At 67.1% G+C, this 17,593-nt stretch overlaps 3 protein-coding genes across 5 annotated transcripts; 2 read left to right on the forward strand and 1 right to left on the reverse strand.

Moving 5' to 3' along the window:
• Positions 1-1,916: 1,916 nt before the first annotated feature.
• FBXW5 (F-box and WD repeat domain containing 5) lies at positions 1,917-6,532 on the reverse strand. 3 transcript variants are annotated; one of them, XM_047829370.1, is made up of 9 exons: positions 5,888-6,530; positions 5,188-5,403; positions 4,659-4,816; positions 4,209-4,383; positions 3,937-4,085; positions 3,450-3,864; positions 3,065-3,212; positions 2,776-2,988; positions 1,918-2,692 (listed from the first exon to the last, which is right to left on the reverse strand). In XM_047829370.1, exons 1-9 carry the CDS (start codon positions 6,513-6,515, stop codon positions 2,449-2,451), a joined length of 2,346 nt encoding a protein of 781 aa, XP_047685326.1. In that variant the 5' UTR covers positions 6,516-6,530; the 3' UTR covers positions 1,918-2,448. The 3 variants fall into 3 exon arrangements, with proteins under 3 accessions (XP_047685325.1, XP_047685327.1, XP_047685326.1); XM_047829369.1 differs by having other exon boundaries at positions 1,917-2,692; positions 3,450-4,085; positions 5,888-6,532; XM_047829371.1 differs by having other exon boundaries at positions 1,917-2,692; positions 3,450-4,085; positions 6,377-6,528.
• Position 6,533: 1 nt separating this feature from the next.
• Positions 6,534-8,529, forward strand: C8G (complement C8 gamma chain). Its single transcript, XM_047829377.1, has 8 exons — positions 6,534-6,766; positions 6,907-7,132; positions 7,215-7,351; positions 7,490-7,560; positions 7,634-7,741; positions 8,018-8,119; positions 8,211-8,249; positions 8,338-8,529. The coding sequence occupies exons 1-8, from the start codon at positions 6,660-6,662 to the stop codon at positions 8,349-8,351; spliced, it is 804 nt and encodes a 267-aa protein (XP_047685333.1). The 5' UTR covers positions 6,534-6,659; the 3' UTR covers positions 8,352-8,529.
• A 5,371-nt stretch (positions 8,530-13,900) lies between these two features.
• Positions 13,901-16,716, forward strand: LCN12 (lipocalin 12). Its single transcript, XM_047829040.1, has 5 exons — positions 13,901-14,038; positions 14,433-14,569; positions 16,197-16,276; positions 16,350-16,466; positions 16,571-16,716. The coding sequence occupies exons 1-5, from the start codon at positions 13,901-13,903 to the stop codon at positions 16,714-16,716; spliced, it is 618 nt and encodes a 205-aa protein (XP_047684996.1).
• The last annotated feature ends 877 nt before the right edge of the window (positions 16,717-17,593 follow it).

Genomic DNA, 17,593 nt, shown 5'->3' on the forward strand with positions numbered 1-17,593 from the left:
CTTGAGCGGGTCTGGGTGTCGTCTGGATCCTGGGCGGCTGGGGCGTCTGCTCCACGGGCACTAGCTCTCGTCAGGTTTGGGCCCTCACCCACGGCGGTCTGTGGCCCGGCCGGTGTCGGCCCAGCTTCCAGGCCCCGGCTCTCTGGACCTGCCCTTCGGCCGGGTTTGGGCGGGCCCACAAGCTCTTGTGTCTGGGCGCGCGGCCGGGTGGTCAGCCTTAGCGGTCACGGCCGCCTCCGCCTCCACTCAGCGGCCGTGACCTCCCTCTCGCCTGGGTGCCAGCGCCGCCCACTGCTCCAGCCAGAGACTCGGGGCTCTCGCTGCCCCACTCTGTCGTGCCCCTCCTGGGTCAGTCCACGTCGGGGTCCCCCCAGCGGCAGCCAGAAAGGGCACGGCAACGGGCGTTCTCTCAGAGCCACGGCTGTGCTCCGCGCTCAACACCGGGGGCTCCCGTAGCTGCCACGCTTGGTTGCCGCTGCTTGGTGCCACCGGGGGGTCACCCGGGGCATGAAGAGAAGAGAAGGGGCCCGGGCATTTCCGCTCCGTGAGCACCAGGGGCTGAGGCCACTAGGGGTCCGGGCCGGCGCGGACACCGAGCACGTGTTCTGCTCTCACTTCCCCTCGCCCGCCGCTGCTGGCGCCGTGCCACAGGAGGGCCGGGGTCTGCGTGCCTGTACCCTCTCGCTGGGACCCACGACCTCCCCCACAGAGCTGTAGGGTCTCAGGATCCTCGCCGGCCCGCATCCCGTGTGTCCGCTGCTGCCTCCGGCCAGACTTCGGCACGCGTGTCCCGAGGACGCGCGCGAGGACGCTCTCAGGCCGCCTTCCGTCTTCCTGCGCGCCCGCCCCGCGCCCCTGCTGCCCGCCCAGCCTTCTGCACCCGCCGGCGGACTGGGCCTCGCTTCAGGCTCACGCCCACTTTTGTCCGTCCGGCTCCTTTACGGTCCCTGTGCTTTTGTTCTACAGGTTTTGCTGTTTCCGTGAGGACTTTAACTTCGACGTATTTTAAGTCCTCTTCAGAAAACCGCCCACGCTTATGGCTTATCAGGAGCACCCGTGCACTTGTGGGGCTCACTGGCGACTCTTCGTGGCAGAAGCCTCGTGGCTCTGGCTGCTCGGTCTCGGGCATGCGCGCGTGGGCAGTTCCGGGTTCTGTTCTTCTGCCCTTGCCTCCGGGTCTCCCTCCCTGTACTGTGTCCGGCGGTTCTGAGATGGGTCCCTGTTGTTTCCACGGGCTGGAGCGCCCACTTTGGCTGTGCGGCCCGCACCGGCGGACGCTGGGCCCTCCGCCTCCCTAGCCGAGCCCCTCACGGGCGCTGCCCGGCTCTCTCCCTGTGGCCGGTGTGGCTCCAGCCCCGGCAGCCTCTGGCCGGCACCACCTCTGGCCCGGAGGGACAGCAGTTCCCAAGGGCCTGTCCGCATCTGCCGGCTTTGTCTTCTCAACGGTGGCAGAGGTGGCCGTGCACCGAGCGGCCGACAGCTCAACACGAGCTCCAGGTGCAGCCAGGCACAGAAATCAGGCCCCTGCCGCATCGGCGCCCCCACCCGTCTGCCACCCGTCACCCAGGACATCCGCTGGTGAACCCCCACGTCGGGCCAGCTCTGCCCAATGTCCCCATGCCGCGTGCCGTGCCCGCAGAACTCGCCCCCATCCCTGCCCTGCCTGGGCTTCCCCCCGCTTCTCCAGCGTACAGGTCGGGCGCCCCCTGTACGTCTCCCTGCCGGGGGCACGCACACGTGGTGGGCGCGCTCTGGCGTTTTCTGCACGCCGGTGACCTCGTCTGCTCAGAGGTTGTGGGGCATGGCCGCCGAGGAGGCAGCCTTGAGCCACACTGCCTCCACCAAAGCCTCGAGTGTCCTGCTATCCGTCAGGCAGGCACGAGAGTCACGTAGACACCACCGGGCCCCTCCCTGCACACAGAGATCGGACGGCGGTGTGCTGTTGCCAGCTGTTTATTTGGGCCCCAAACGGGTGATCGGTGACATGCAGTTTGCCTGGGCCCACGGCGGACTGACCCGTGCTGTCGGCCCCGCTGCCGCACAGACCGATTCCCTGAGGAAACACCGCTCTGGGCGCACGGGGCGAGCCACGGGTCACGTGTGGTGCTGATGGCCCCAGGACCCAGGCCCTGGGGAAAAAGAGTGGGTGAAGGGTGGGGCCCCCAGCGTCCGGTGCATCCCACGCCAGCCAGGAGGCTGCCCCGGTGCTGGACGTCGTGGCCGTGGGAGGTGGCGTGGGGCGTGAGCGTGGCGGGCGGGGGTCAGGCTGCCCGGTCTGCAGCCCCGCCGAACCCCCTCCCTGAGGCAGTTCTGTTCCCGGCTTCTCTGCCCACCACACGGTCTGGGCGGCGTCCGGACCCTTGGGAAGGGGCCGTAGGCCTCTGGCGTCTTCGGCGGGTCCTGGCGGCCCAAGGACACCCAGGACGCTCCGGTCGGCCAGCGCCCCCCTCAGCGCTTCTGGCTGGCAAACCAGGAGAAAAACGGGTGGGGACGAGGACGGGGGGCCTGGTGGATGCGCACGGTGCGCGGCGAACGCCAGGCTTTGATGGTGGCGTCGTCGCTGGCCGTCAGCAGCAGCTCCTGCTCCTGGGGGCTGAAGACCACAGAGTTGACCACGTCCTGGTGCCGCAGCTTCGCCAGGCAGATGTTGTAGTGCCGGTCCCAGATGTAGCCGTGCCGGTCTTCGGCCCCGCTGCGGGAGAGCCTGGCGTGAGCCCCCCGCCCGCCACACCCGGCCCGGCCCAGCCCGGCCCCGGCCCCGGCCCGCGCCACTACCTGGCCACGAAGTCCCTGCTGACATCCAGGAAGATGAAGAAGCACTGGTCGTTGGGTGTGTAGGCGCGGTGGGCCCGCAGAGCCCGCTTCACCTCCCGCATGGTCTTGAGGTCAAACACCAGCAGGTCGATCTCCTCTGCGATGGGCGGTGGCTGCATGGGGTCGGCCACCACAGAACCGCTCGGCCAGGCTCGGCTGTTCACGTACAGATACCTGGGCAAGGGGCACCCTGCTTGTTACCAGGGGCCTGCAGAGCACCCCTCACCCCAGGACACTCTCGGGGGCCCACCTGTTGTCCGGGGACAAGCCCATGCCGATGATGTGTCCGTGCACGTCGATGACGTGGTCCAGGGCATCAAAGAAGGCATCTGAGCCCCGCCCCTCCCCCAGCACAGGCCCGGCTGTGGTCATCTGGTGTGGCAGGATCTGCTTAATGCCTGCGGGGGCGCCGGGTGAGGGGAGCAGCGTCACCTCGGCACCGGGAGCACATCTGAATCAGAGGCCCCCACGGAACACACCGTCCGGGAGGCTGAAGCGCGGCTGGGCCCCCCAGTCTTGCTCCCTGCGTGGCCACGGGACCCTGGCCTCCCCCCTCTCCCCCAGTCTGCAGGGAAGCCTCGCCGTCCCTCCCCCCGCCCCGGCTCCAGCGACTGGGGAGGGCCTGCCCCCACTACCGATCTGGTGCGGCGAGTAGGTGAGGCAGCCCGTGGTGAAGACGAGGAGCTTGCGGGCAGCGGCTGTGCTGTGCTCGGGGGGCTTGGTGCGGCCCTGGGCCAGCAGCTCGGCCACCTGTGTCTCCAGCGCGTGCTCTGACAGCTGGGGCTGCGCCCGCCCGTCCAGGAGCCCGTCCAGGAAGCGCCGCAAGCCCTCCTTGGTGCGGGCCGGAGCCGGCCCTGGGCCCACCGCCTCGTCCTCACTGTCGCCGCCCAGGTCGAAGACGCGGCCGGGGGTGGCACCGTCATCCAGCAGGAGGTCCGGGCTGTCGAAGCGGCTGCAGTCGGCCACCATCACTGTGCGGATGGTGCTGGCGTTAAGGTTCTGGATCTTGAAGAGCCGCTTTACCACGTTGACGTTCTCGGACTCCACGTCCTGGGGGTGGGAAACAGCAGGTGGGCAGCAGGCCGAGGAGGTGACAGCCGCAGGGGGCACACGCGCCCGCACCTGGAAGGCGTTGTTGAGCCAGAGCACTGAGCAGGAGGTAATGTCTCCGATGCGGTGCAGGTTCCCCGAGATCAGGCTGGTCTCCGTGAGCCAGCAGCCAAACACGTCGTATGGCTTGTTGCGCACTCGGGACAGCAGGGCGAAGTTGTCTGGGAGGGGCGGAAGCGGGGACGGGACGGGGCTGTGAGGCGCGGGGCCTCGTGGGGGCGGGGCCTCGTGGAGGCGGGGCGGGGTTGGCCGAGACAGCCCGCCCACCCCAGGCCGGCTCTCACCTAGGCTGATGACTGCGATCTCACCAGACGAGGAGTTGTGGGGCCCCAGGAACACCCCGGACGCCAGCAGCAGCGAGTCGTCCTGGTTGAACTGGGAGAACTGGGTGTAGCTCCAGTTATAGGGCCGCATGTCCGCGCTGTGCAGCAGCGAGACCGTCAGGTCGTTGTTCCAGATCTGCGTGGGGGCTCAGTCATCTAGGGGCCTCTTGTGCCCACCCTGCACGTGACACGGGGGCCCATGCTGCAGGCCCCTCTCCCAGCTGAGCTCGTGCCCAGAAACCACCACTGGGATGTTGCTCCTTGCCCCAGGCTGCCAGCAGACCCGAGGTGTGTGGGTCCACAGGGTCGGGCTCCTCACTCTCCATTAGCAGTGAGGGCCCCCCACCCGGCCTCCTTCCTATGAGCCCCAGGTCCTAGCGGAGATGCTGCTCCCTGGCGGGCTGGGCTCACCTTCACCGTGCAGTCCTTGGAGCAGGAAGCAAACTGGTAGCCGGAGTGTGAGAAGCTGAGGTGCAGGACCTGGTCCGTGTGCTCCTTGAGCGTCTGCACTTCCACGCAGGGCACCGTGTCGTAGAGCCGCCGAAACTCTTCATACCAGGATGTGGCCGCTGGGGGCGGGAGGGGGGGGCAGTCACTGCTGGGGCCCTGAGCCTCCTTTCCCACAGAGGCCAGCCACCCAGACAGCATGGGGGCCAGCCCTGCTCCTGGAGGACGCTAGTCACCTCAGCTGCAGGGCTGTCCCCCCCCCCCCACAGCCCCCTACCAGGCCCTGTGCTCAGGCATGGACTGGCTGTCCCCCGTCCGTGTGCGGGCCACACGGTGCCTTGGTGACCGCTGTGCAGATCTGGGCGGTGGGGGGCCAGCGTGGTGGCTTCAGATGGTCCACATGGCAGCATGTGGTCCAGATGGCAGCATGTGAATGGCCCTGTCTCCCGCCCAGCCAGCCTGGTGGACCATGGGACCACGTGCAGGCCCTGACCTGGGTGCCGGGGCACGTCGCGGGCCACCTGGTAGTAGCGGTAGAACTGCTCCCTCCACAGGAACTCATCCCGGGACACGGCATGCCACTGGCGGCACACCAGCCCAGCAGCAAGCACGTCGGCTGGGCCCAAGCTCAGGAAGATCTGGTAGACGAGGCTGTCAGGGAGCAGGGGCGCACCCCCCTCGTCCATTGTGACATTCTGCCGGGGCAGCCCTGAAACCCACACGCGGTCCCCTTAGTTGCCAGTCGCACTGTGGGAAGGGACCCGGGCTGGGGTGACTGCCCTGCTGGGAATCCCACGGCACTGACAGTGTGCAGGGGGCCAGCTGACACTGCCCACCTGGCTAAGGGTCCGACAGCTTCCCCAAGCCCCCTGACCCCACACTCGTGACGGGCCCCCCCCCGCAAGTCCTAGTGATCCTCTGGAACAGGCAGCTTCTGGGAGGGCAGCAGACCCCTCCCAGCACCTCCTGGCCTGGTCCAGCCTGAAGTGGGAGTATGGGGAGGCCCCTCTGGGCCCCAGATCTGATCTCAACCCCAGAAGGGTCCTGGTCTGGGGCACTGGCCTTCTGGGTGGGGCCCTCTGACGACCTCCCGCTCATGGGCCCAGAGAGACATGTGGACGCCTAGGCCGGTGACTGTTCAGAGGCCAAGAAACGAAGAACCGGTGACCCGCACGCACTCCAGTCACTCTGACCTTGTAGACCCAAGGCTTCAGAGCTGTCAGCTTGGGACAGAGATCCTTCCGAGAAGAAGCTGGGGCCGGTGGGACGAGGACCAGACAGCCCGCCCCAGACGCCGCCAGGGGCACCAGCCGGCCCTTGGCCTGTGCCTTGTGGTCTAAGGGAGCCCTGCCAGGCGGTCAGCGGGCCAGCACGGCCACTGCCCGGCGAGCTGTGGGCGGGGCGGGGGCTGCCAACGTCCCCTCCCACCCTCCTTCCGAGGGGCTGCCGGGGGCGGGGCCTCGGCTCGGCCCCCGGTCCCGGCGCGGCGGCTTCTGCGACACATTCATCGGCGGAGGGCGCGGCCGAGGCCGAGGGGCCGGAGACTGGGGGGTGGGGGGGCGGGGGAGGGCAAGGAGCCGGAGACCGGACGCGGCCGGTTTGCGACGCTCCTCGGGGCCGGGGAGACGGGGTTCGGGGGCCGGGGCCGGATGACGACGCTCCCCGGGGCCGGGCGCACTCACCGCGGCCGCCTCTGCCCGGCTGTGCAGCCCCCGGCCCGGCGCCCGGCCTCGGCCGGCGGACCCGCTTCCGCCCCGCCGCTCCTGCCGCCGCGTCTCTATGATGGAGCCCGCCAGGCTGACGCCTCGAGCCCTGAGGCATCGATAGCCGCCGAACGCCGAGCACCCGGCAGCCTGCATCGGCAGTTGCTGCGCCTGCGCGCACCGAGCTCGCTCGAAACAGCGCCCCAGGCGGCCGGGAGGGGCGGCGGCCTTGCACGGCAGCCAGTGGGCGGGGCTGAGACCTATGCTCGCTGTAGAACGCGGGTTCGAGACCTGGCGCTGCCGCTGGCAGCGGCTGGGGCCCTGGGTTAGGGGGTCATGGACAAAGAACCAGAGGTCAACTAGGACTCTGTAAGCAGGATATGGAGCCAGGGCCCCTCCCAGGAAGTGCAGAGTCGAGGAGGCTAGGGATGGACTCTTGCTGGGGGCGAGAGGGAGGGCAGGGTGCTTGGTAAGGCTGGAGGTGGGCCGACGCGGACTTTCTGTGACAGGCTTCCGGGCGACACTGGTCAGTGGACTCTGACCCAGGGCTTGGCCGTCCTGCCCTGGGCCTCCCCCACTCTGGTCACTGCCACTGCCATGCTGACCCCCAGGACTGCTCTCCTCTTGACTCTGCTCCTGGCTGGGGGCTCCCTGAGCAGGAGGGCTCGGAGACCCCCTCGACCCGCGTCTCCCATCAGCACTATCCAGCCGAAGGCCAACTTCGATGTTCAGCAGGTAGAGGGACAGGTGGGTGGGCGGGAACTCATCTCGCTTTTCAGGGGTCATCGCCTTGTGTTCTCACGTGACTTGCCCCTAGTTTGCAGGGACGTGGCTCCTTGTGGCGGTGGCCTCCTCGTGCCGCTTCCTGCAGGAGCAGGGCCACCGGGCTGAGGCCACCGCACTGCGTGTGGCTCCCCAGGGTGCAGCCATGGCCGTCAGCACCTTCCGGAAGCTGTGAGTCCCCGGGACAGACCCCTGACCCTGATCCCAGCTTTTCTCTGGCCTGGACCAGAGTCCTGTGAGGCGCTGCCCGGGTTGGGGTCCTTAATCCTGCCCTGCTAACTGCCCCCCTTCCCCCCCCCCCCTCCCCAGGGATGGGATCTGCTGGCAGGTACGGCAGCTCTACAGAGACACAGGAGTCGCGGGGCATTTCCTGCTCCAAGGTGAGGGGAGGGCATGGGAGGGGGTGCAGGGCTGGGGGTCAGAAACTGCCTCAGCTGACTCAGCATTGCCCAGCCCGAGGTGCCCGTGGGCCGGTAGACGTGGTCGTCGGGGAGACAGACTACCGAGGCTTCGCCATCCTCTACCTGGAGCGGGCGCGGCAGCTGTCGGTGAAGCTGTACGGTGCGTCCACGCGGGAGCCCGAGCTTTGCGCACACTCGGGGCCATCCGTGTGGGGCGGCCCAGATGGACACACAGACCCTCCCTGCCTCCCTGTATTCTGATTCTCTCCGGCTGAGCAGGGGTCGAGGGAGGAGCCCCCGCACATAGGCCCGCGTGTGGGGACAGAGGGGACGGGGAGGAGGGGTGGGTGGGTGCGTCCCAAGCACACAGACCCTAGGCCCGGCGTGCCCTGCCTGCTCCCTCACCACGTGCCCAGGAGCCCCGTGTGCCCCACAGCCCGCTCACTCCCCCCGAGTGACGCGGCCCTGAGTGCATTCGAGCAGCGGATCCAGAGGGTCAACCTGACCGAGGACCAGATGTTGTTCTTCCCCAAGTATGGTAAGCCTCCCTCCAGGCCCCCAGTGGCCTGCCTCGCCCTCCCGCCTTGTGCCCTGCCCCAGCCACTCCTGACCCCTGCCTGGGCCCTCAGGTTTCTGCGAGGCCGCAGACCAGTTCCACGTCCTGGATGGTGAGTGGGCAGTGCTGGTGGGTGGTGAGGGGAGGGCACCCGCCCCCCGCCCCTCCCTCTCTGGCTGAGTCTCGTCTCTGTGCCCCAGAAGTGAGGAGGTGAGTCCAGGGGGCAGCCCTGAACTCGGAAGGAGTGAAGACCCTGAAGGTGATGGCCCCCGCTGCCCCGTTCACTGAGCCCCGGCACCCCGCGGGGCAGGGCCACCCAGGGGAGGCTGGAGCCGCGCACCGCCCACGGGAGCGCAGGGGCACTGCTTTCATTAAACGCTGTCTGTCCTGGCCCCCGATTCCTTCCTTTCCTTCCCTTCCATGTCGGACCTGGACCCGGGCCTCCCTCTGCCCATCATCTCGTGGGCAAGTGGCACTGCTCCCCGGGGTGGGCTGGAGAGGAGAGCGCCGTGCCCTGCTGTCCCTGTGCCCTGGTCTCCTCTGCTTCGTTGGGCCCCCTGCATCGCCGTCCCAGCTCCCCTTCCCTGGTCCCTGTGTCTAAGCGCTCGTGCCCTGCTGGTCTTACTGGGCTGCCCTGGGTGGGCCCAGGTCCTGAGCCTGCCCCCTGCTCAGATGTTGGGGAGCCTTTTCTAGAGGGCTGAGGAGCTCTGTCCACAGGTTCTCCTACTCGTGCTGACCCGGAGCTCCCTCCTGGGACAGGACAGCCACCGCAGAGGCGCAGGCAGGCAGACCCCCTCCGGGCTCCTGGATGTGGTGCCTGGGTCTGGGATGACTGGGATGAGCTGGTGTCCGTCTTAGTCGGGAGGCCGGGGCTGTCCCCTGGCTGCCCCCGGAGGGCTGGCAAGCGTAGATGGGGCACAGCACGGACCACCTGGGGCCGAGCCCTGGCATCGGGCAGCTAGGCGCCCGGGGTGGGCGGGGGGGGGAGGGTGGAGATCACGAGGGTGGCCGGGCAGGGAGAATAAGGAGTGGGAAACGGAGGAAGCAGGCCAGCCTGATTCGTGTGCTAGGATTGGGGTGAGCCCGGGAGCTTGGCGTACAAGGGAGGGAGCCCACACCCAGGGTCTGAGCACGGTCACCAGGAACCAGGAGGATGGGTGGGCTTTGCTCTGTAGGGAAGATCTTTCCGGAATGTGGGAACTCCAAGGCCAGTGGGAGATTTAGGCAGGGGGAGGGAGGGGCTGAAAATGGGGTAACGATGTGTCCCCCACACAATGGCTGCCGGCAGGGGCCCTTCCGAGCGATGCCGGACTGTCGGGGGGGACATCGAGCCCTGAGGAGGGTCTGCCTCCTCACGGCCCCCCAGGGTAGACTGCGCATCCTTTCCACACACCGGGGCGTCTCTCACTGCGGGTTCTCAGAAGTGAGGACATCCCTGAAAGAGAAGAATCGGGACTGGGAAAACTGACCCTCGAGGTCAGTTCGGGAAGCCACAGGGCACTCGAAAGAAAACGAAGTGCCGAGTCACCCCACATGCAGCTCTCCCCCCAGGCCAGGACCCCGGGGGTGGGGGCGTAGGTCCCACGGGGCTGGGGGACAGGTGCCCTGCGGCTAAGGGAGGGAGCTGTGGATCCCACCCGGTGCCGGGGGCCTAGCGGGCTGGGCCTAGACTCTGCTCTGCCCCTGCTGGTGAGAACAGTGTCCGGATTATTACAGCCGCGTTCAGCGCCCCCCTCCCCCCATGTTGCTGAACCGTCTTCTCCTTTTGCTGGAGGACACTGGCCAATTTCAGCAGCTCAAATGACTTGGGGGGAGGGTGCTGTGGCCTCACACGTGCCTACCCTGTGCCTGAGGGGTCTGTGGGCGTCCTGCTCCGGGATGGTGTCTCTGGGCTCTGAGGACACCTCCTCCGTGGGAGGCCGGCTTTCTCCTACTCCCCTCGGTGGGCGGCCTCCCTAAGCTTCACTGGGCGAGATCCAGGCCCCCGTGTCTGTGAGTCAGCACCCTGGGGTGCTTCCGGCTGAACGTTTCCCGTCCCGGAGAAACGTGCACCCCTCACTCCTCTGCCCCCCACAGTCCCCTGGGAACAAGGACAGCGTGGGAGGGGGCACCCCTCCAGCACTTGGGGGGGGGGTCTGAGGGCAAATGGCAGCCCCAGGCTGGAGCCAGGCTGGGGCTGGAAAGTCAGGAAAACGGGCATTAACTTGGCCAAAGCTGGGCCTGGAACCAGTGCCAAGCCCCCCCCCCCCCCCCCCCCCCCCCCCCCCCCGTCTTGGGACCCTCGAGGCGTCCACCTGATGAGTGCTTCTGAAGTACCCGCCCGGCCCCGGGCACAGAGGCAGGGCGGCGCCCTGTCTAGAGCTTGCCACTGGCTGATGGTGAGGCTGAGGGGGCACCTGGGAGCTGGGCCCCCCACCCTAGCCCCCCTTTCCTCCCTTCGCCCCCAGTGGCCTCCTTCCCTGGGCTGCCGGGAACTGGGGCTGGGGACCAGGCCGTCCCAGGTGAGCTGTAGGCCACAGAGCAGGAGGACCACTGTCTGGTCCCATCTCTACATGCCCACTCGGTCCACTGGCCCAGTCCAGACCAGGAGGGTGGGCAGTTACTGGGAGGAGCCAGCCGCAACCCTCTGGGGGCTCCATGTCTGCAGTGGGTGGGGACCATGCCCGACTCCGCAGACTGGGGGTTGCCCACCCAATGTGTCTTGATGCCAGACTCCCAGGAAGACAGATAGATAGGGCTGGGAGAAGAGGGGGAAGCGGGGAGCCCTGGCCCCCAGGATTTTGAGGGAGGAGGGCAAAGGAAACTGTAGCCTCCCCACATGTCCCACATCCTAGAGATCCACAGCAGAGCTGGATACAGTGCACCTGTATCACATGGGCCGTAGCTCGGAGCTGGCCTTACCCCAGAGAGTACCCTGCATGCCTCACCCCACGTCCCCCGGACAGAAAATGAGGGGCTCTGCTCTGGGGTGTGGGAGGGTTCAAACAGATCTCCCTCCAGGGTTTCTGGGAGGGCTGCACGTCCAGAGGGCGGCGCCAGAGACCCTCCCGAGTGACCCCAGGGCTGAGGTCCCACAGAGCCCGGGCTGCCCCTCCGCGTCTCCGACAGCAGGTCTGCGGGGGCGGGAGCGGAGGTTTGGGGAGTGGTGATTTCAGTTGTCATGAATTTTATTTCCAAAAAAAAAAAAGAAAAGTTTAATGCACCCTAATTGTCACAAAGCACGGGAAATAATTGTAGTTCTGAGTGAATTGTTTTTATGTAAAATAATGTAAATTATAGTTTGTATTTTGCCTTTTGATTCTAAAAGAGGATTTTTAATAACTTAGAAGAAAGAAAAATACCTTTAAAAGACGTATATAAACTAAATTGGCAGCCACCGTTGGGGGCCTCGAGGAGGAGCACTGTCCTGGGAGCCCACCGGCCTTGCCGGGGCTGGGGCGTGCTGTGTCCCAGGCCCAGCGTCCGCGGTCCCACAGGCAGGTACACCGTTGGCCCTGTGGGGGGGACTGTTGACGCTCTGTGCTTGGCTCCGCTCGCCGGGCCTCACAAGGCAGCTCCGGGGGGGGGGGGGGGCGCAGATGGGCCAGGTCCCTGCCTGTGGGGACACGGCTGGACATGGCTCGCTGCGGAGGGGACCGTCCACCTCCCTCCAGCTCACGGCAGGGGGCGTCACACGGGGTCGTTCCGCGCGTCCTGCTCCTGCCCAGCACTGCGCCCTCCCCGGTGTCCCTGTCGCCCGGGACCGCGTCCTCGGGAAGAGCGAGCCCAGAGCACCACGTCCGAGGTTTCGGGGAGAGAGGAAAGAAGCGGGGAGCAGCTGGGGGCGCTCCTGCTGTGGAAGAGAGGACGGGACGGGGAGGGGGGGCGGCAGGAGGGCTCCTGGGAGGCCGGCGGGGAGGGGGGGGCTGCCGCGAGGGGGACCCGCGGACCCTGCCGCCTCTCGGGGCCGGCCGCGGGGACGGCGGTCGGTTCCCCGGCCCACGGGTCACATGCGGGGGCGAGCAGCCACTCCCAGCCCCCCAAACGGCGGGCGGCGGCGTCACGTGCGCACCCTCGACCAATCGAATTGGGGGCGGGAGGAGCCTCGCCGGGGCGGCTCCCGGCGTCCTCCGCGCAGCCTGGGACGCGCCGCACGGGTGTCGGGGCGTCGCGTGGGTCCCTAGGCCGGGAGGAGCGGGCGGGGTCCGGGAGAGCTGGCCCGAGCGGCCCGCCCGGCCTCCGCTGCGGCCGGCACGTCGTGGCCAGAGAAGGCCGGGCTGGGGTCCCCGTTCGGACCGCCGCCGCCCCGCCCCCGGGCTCCCCGGAGCGCGGGCGCCAAGGGGGCTGCTTTCGGGTGTTGGGCGGGCTCAGACTCGGGTCGGGATCCCCAGGGCAAGGTCGGCGCCTGCAAGGAGGGAGGCGTTCAGGGAGTCAGGCGTAGGAGCTGCTACGCCAGCTTCTGTGGGACGGTGATCGCTTTGGGAAGTTGCGGGCAAAAACGGGTCACTTGCACCTTGTCTCCTTGTGGGCCCTCTCCCCAAGTAGTAGAGCCACACCGAGCAGCGGGCAGAGCGAGCCCAAGGAATGCGGTGCTGCCCTGCAGGCTCGGTTCTCGAGGAGATGCTGGTGGCAGCAGCCCTCCCGACCCCTGACCCTCCCCCTGTCCTGGGGCCTGCAGCTGGCCCAGAGAGGTCTTGACCTCCACCTGGCAATGGGACTCGCTCCTGGAGGAGGAAGGACCAGGCGGCCCATGCCCTTCCATGCAGAGTGAGGGCCAGGACAGAGCAGAGCCATGAGGCTCCTCGCCTTGGGGGACGGGTGCTTTCCAAGTGTCCTGGCTGGGGCCCTCCTCCTCAGGACAGGCTGCTGGAGGCCCTGGGGGGGGGGGGGGGGCGGGGAGGTGGCCCAGGACAGGGGACGCACTTGACTGCCTACGTGGGAATGTCTGTTTGCTTCCCAGGCCCTTGCTCCAGGGGTGGCCAGGTGGGCTAGGTGCCCAGAGCCTGGGCCCTCTTGCGCCCAGGCCCGGTGTGCGGGGGCTTCCTGCCCCCTGCCCTCCCGCTGGCAGAGGGGCCCCTGTGATCCGCCCCTCAGTCACCTCTATCTGGGTATTCTGGCTGCCTGCCCCGCCACCCCACCACCTCTGGCCTCACTCTGACCCGCCGCTACCCCTGCCCCCCCGTGACTGTAGGGCCACTTGGCCCTGTTCTTGCCCCACACTGTGATTTCAGGGACTGTGGAGCGGTGTGGGGGCGGCAGACCGGACTCTACACTGTGTTCCTGCAGCAGAACACTGTGCCCCTGACCTTTGGGACTAAAAAGGTCAAGCTCCCTGTGTGGGATGGAACATTCTGCCCTCCACCTGGTAGCAGGAATGCCGCTAGGGTAGGGCTAGGGTAGGGCTAGGCTAGGGAGGCGCCTCGGGCCTCTGACGCCCTCGTTGGCATGGGACACTGGGAAGGGGTCCCAAGGAGGTGTGGAGCTGGGGGTCTCAGGAATCAGAAAGCAAGGTCCAGAGACATCCCTGGGAGCTAGTGGGCCCAGCAAGCACCCCCAGCACCTCCATTTTCTGCCCACCTCCCTTCCTGGGCTGGGACCCTGATGCCCTCCATCTTTGGTGGGCGGGATCTGAAGAGGGCCCGCCCCTGCCCAGCCCACCCCCAAGCCCTCCGCACCCACCTCTTCTGCCAGTCCTGAGCAGGAAGGTGCGGGGAGCACACCCCTGGGGAGGGGCACCTGCCAGGTGGGCCCATAAAGAGGTGAGTGTCTGAGACCACAGCGACAATGAGCATTTACTTCTCCGTCCCCGCTGACATGGGGCCTTGGCCTGCCCTGTGGGTGATGCTCATCCTGCTTAAAGGCCAGACCTCAAACACCCAGCCAGGCATGATCTCCGTCTTACAGAGTTTCCAGGAAGACCAGGTCTGGGGGCCAGGTTGGAGGGGGAGAAAGCCAGGGTCCAAGTGCAGGGAGAAAGGAGGGCCATGGTGGCCGGGGAAGGCACCACCCGGGGAACCCAGCATGGCCAGCCTGGTCTCAGTGTCCTCCCCAGAGATTCCTGGCATCCAGCAGAAAAGGGCCCCGAACAGACCTTCTGGGCAGCCGCTCCCTCCTGTAGCCCCTGCCAGTCCCCGTGAGGTGGGGACGTCTCAGTCCCTCCGCACAGATGGGGAAACAGGCTGGACAAGACCAGCCACTGGGCCAGGTCACTCTGTCCCTGCCAGACCCAGGGGAGCCCCCGGCTTGGCGCAGGCACAGGCTGCCTGGCGAGGGTGTCAGGGCTGCCCTGGGCTCTGCCGACTCCGGGTCCCCACAGTTCCAGGGGGAATGGTTTGTTGTCGGCCTGGCGGGCAGCACCCACAGGAAGACAGACAGTTCCTTGCTGAGCCCGTTCACTGCGACGTTCGAGAAGAATGAAAACGGCAGCCTTAAAGTGTCATATGCCATGACCCGGTGAGTGAGGATCCCTGACCTGTACCTCCAGAAGCCATGGCTTCATGACTCAGGTCCAGCATGGGCCCCCGTGCCATGTTCTCCCAAGATCCTCTTCCAAAAGTTCAGCACAGGCTGCTAGTGACCTAAGCCAGCTGTGGGGACACACACAAGAGTGGGGGGCATTCACCGGATCACAGACTCTGAAGGGCCTTGGGCGCTGATGGATTTCAGGTACAGCTGGATCCAGGAGCTCAAACAGTGTGATCAGTCCCCATCACCTCCTCCCTCTCTCTCTCTCTCAGCTCTGCTTGCCCTGGACTTCTGTTGTTCAGGGAAGTTCTCACCTCACAGGGATAAAACATCAGCCTAGGCTGATGTGCTTTTCAGGGTTTCAATTCCAGAAAAGAGATCATCCTGGTTGGCCTGGCAACGGCCTCTGACTGGTTCTCCTGGAGTCAGGTGCTCCCCCTGGGTCAGTTGCTGCATCCAGGGTGACAGGTGGTCTGGTCGGTGTGCCTGGGTAAAGTGCCTGCTCCCTGGCTGGGAAGAAGTGGGGTGTCTTCACAGACAGCTGCCTGAAGTGAGGTGGAGGGGGGCGCAGCCCGCCCTTCGGGGGACACCGATGCCGCGAGGGTTTCCTTCCCCTCCCCAGATCTCCTGCAGTCCTGCCCCTGCCCCCTCCTTGCCCACCTGCCTGGCTGTGGGGGAGCAGAGGGCCCGGAAACCTCTCTGGCTAGGGCTCTTTGGCTCCACGTTAGATAAATGAGGAGCCCGAAACGAGGGGGGTTTGTCACGTAGACCAGGGTTAACGCTAGAAGCCGAGAGCCTCTGAGGGGCTCCACTCGGCCCCTGCCCTCGCCTACCGGCGACCATCGTTGAAGCCACCTGCACCACCAGCCACCCCAGAATCCCCCACCGGAGCGGCTCAGACTCTCGGGGGCATCTGACTGGCCTGGTTCCTGCCAGAGGTTGATTACTGGGGGGACCGTGGGGGACAGAGAGCCCAGTGCAGATGCGGCCTCTCCCCGGCCTGCAGGCCAGGCTGCACCTGGTTGCTGCTTAAACAAGCGCAGGCACCTGGAGAGGACCCCGCACTGCTGGCCGTTTCCCCGAGCACTGAGCCCGGGCGGGGGTGGTGGGGGGGGAACCAGGCCCCACACAGCAACAGCCGCCTGCAGCCCCCACCCCTCCCCGCCCCGCCCAGCTCCGCGAAGTCCACGGCTGAGGCCGGGGGGCGCCGGGCAGTGCCCACTAGGCCCACTCCGTATTCCCAGAGGGGCCACCGTGGCCTAGAAAACCCCTCATGATGGCACACCCGTGCACGTTTTAGGTCCTGTTCCAGGCTGAGGAGGAGCTGTCCGCGGGTGGGCTGGGCAGAGGCTTCAAGGTCACCGCCCACACCTGGCTGCTCCTCCAGGAGGGACACAGGGCAGCCCCGGGGGGGCCACGGAGTGGACACAGGCCTCCCTGGGGACAGCAGTGTGCTGGGCCGTGCCCGTGGCTTCACACAGAAGTCTCCTCCAGACAGACAGCTGTATTCTCTCAGGGGCCCACTTCAGGGCCTGCCCCTGAGAAAGGCAGAAGGAAACCAGCGGTCCGGCCAGCTTCTGGAACCTTCCTCCTCTGTCCATCCCTGCTCTCACAGGGGCCACCGCTGTATCACCTGGTCTTATGTGCTGATCGCAGCGGCCCAGCCTGGGGGCTTCTCAGTGGACAACACAGCGGGTGAGGGGGCGACAGGGGAGAGGCGGGGAGGCGCTGGTGGGCGTGCCCCTGACGCTGCGCCGTCACCCCTCAGCGCCCGGGAAAGGCCCCGAGGAGGTCCAGGTGCACGACACTGACTACAGCGTGTTTGCTCTGATGCTGTCCAGGAGACGGTCGGGCGGTCAGAGCGTCCTCACGGTCAGCCTGCTGTGTGAGTGCCTGGCCGGTGGCCGCAAGTAGGGACGGGGGGGGGGGAGCAGGGCGCCCCCACTCGCTCCGGTCGCTGAGGGCCGTGCTGCGCTCATCGGGCCCCAGGCAGGACGTGGGTGATACGGACCCGGGTGCTGGAGAAGTTCGTCCACCTGGTCAGAGCTCAGGGCCTCTCGGATAACAACGTCGTCTTCCCGGACTTGGCCGGTCCCGGGCTCTCAGGCTGGGGCGGGAGCCCGGACCCAGCGTAGGTAGCTGCCCATGGGCCTCAAAAGCCCTGTGGGAGCCCGGCGGGTGAGTGTGGACTGTGTTCAGGGTCGACCTGTGGGGCCCTGGCGGCCCCAGAGGGTTCAGCCTGAGCCCAGAGTGGGGCGGGGAGGGGGGGTCCATATTTGATCCCTGTCCCACCCCCACCCCTCCACCCTTCCCCTTCCCCTTCCGGGAGCATTTCTCGCCACACCCCCGCCCCTCCCACCTCTGGCCCTTTAGAGGTGTGGGGCTACGTGAACACGTACTGGCAGACGTGTGCATAAAACACGTGCGGACCTCCACACACACGTGCACGTGTAGCCACTTAGACACCCACGCACACACACGTGTGCACAGAGGTGCACGCACACTGGACACCGTGCTCACAAGCACGAGCGCTTGAGCGCCCCCTTGGGTGTCTTCGGGGAGTCTGGGGGCCCAGGTGGGGCCAGGGTGGCGCCCTGGAGGGCACGTCCCTCGGTCCCTGGCTGGCCTCCCCCACCCCAGCCCGTTTCTCCCTCAGCCCCAATTCCTCTCCCCTCCCGGAAGCTGCCAGCTCTCTCTTGGGCGTCTTGCTCCTCCCAGCTCTGCCCCCAGTCTCTCCCCCATCCTTCATCCGAGGCTCTGTCTCCCCCATCAGACTGGTCCCCCCATCCGAGCAGCCGTTGAAGGTGGACGCAGCTCCTCCCCGGCCAAGGCCTGTGTCACTGCCCCGCACTGCCCTCTTCTGCTCTCGGCATGAAATAAATGCCCCGTGTTGGGATCCAGGCGTGCGACCCACTGTGACCTCGGGTGGGTAGGGGGAGCCCGAAGTAGGGGCCTCTGAGCATACTCACCCACCCCAGCCCACCAGGCCTGTCCTTGCCCTCCAGGCTTCTT

The sequence above is a fragment of the Prionailurus viverrinus genome, chromosome D4, assembly GCF_022837055.1.
Source record: "Prionailurus viverrinus isolate Anna chromosome D4, UM_Priviv_1.0, whole genome shotgun sequence".
Taxonomy (NCBI): Eukaryota; Metazoa; Chordata; class Mammalia; order Carnivora; family Felidae; genus Prionailurus; species Prionailurus viverrinus.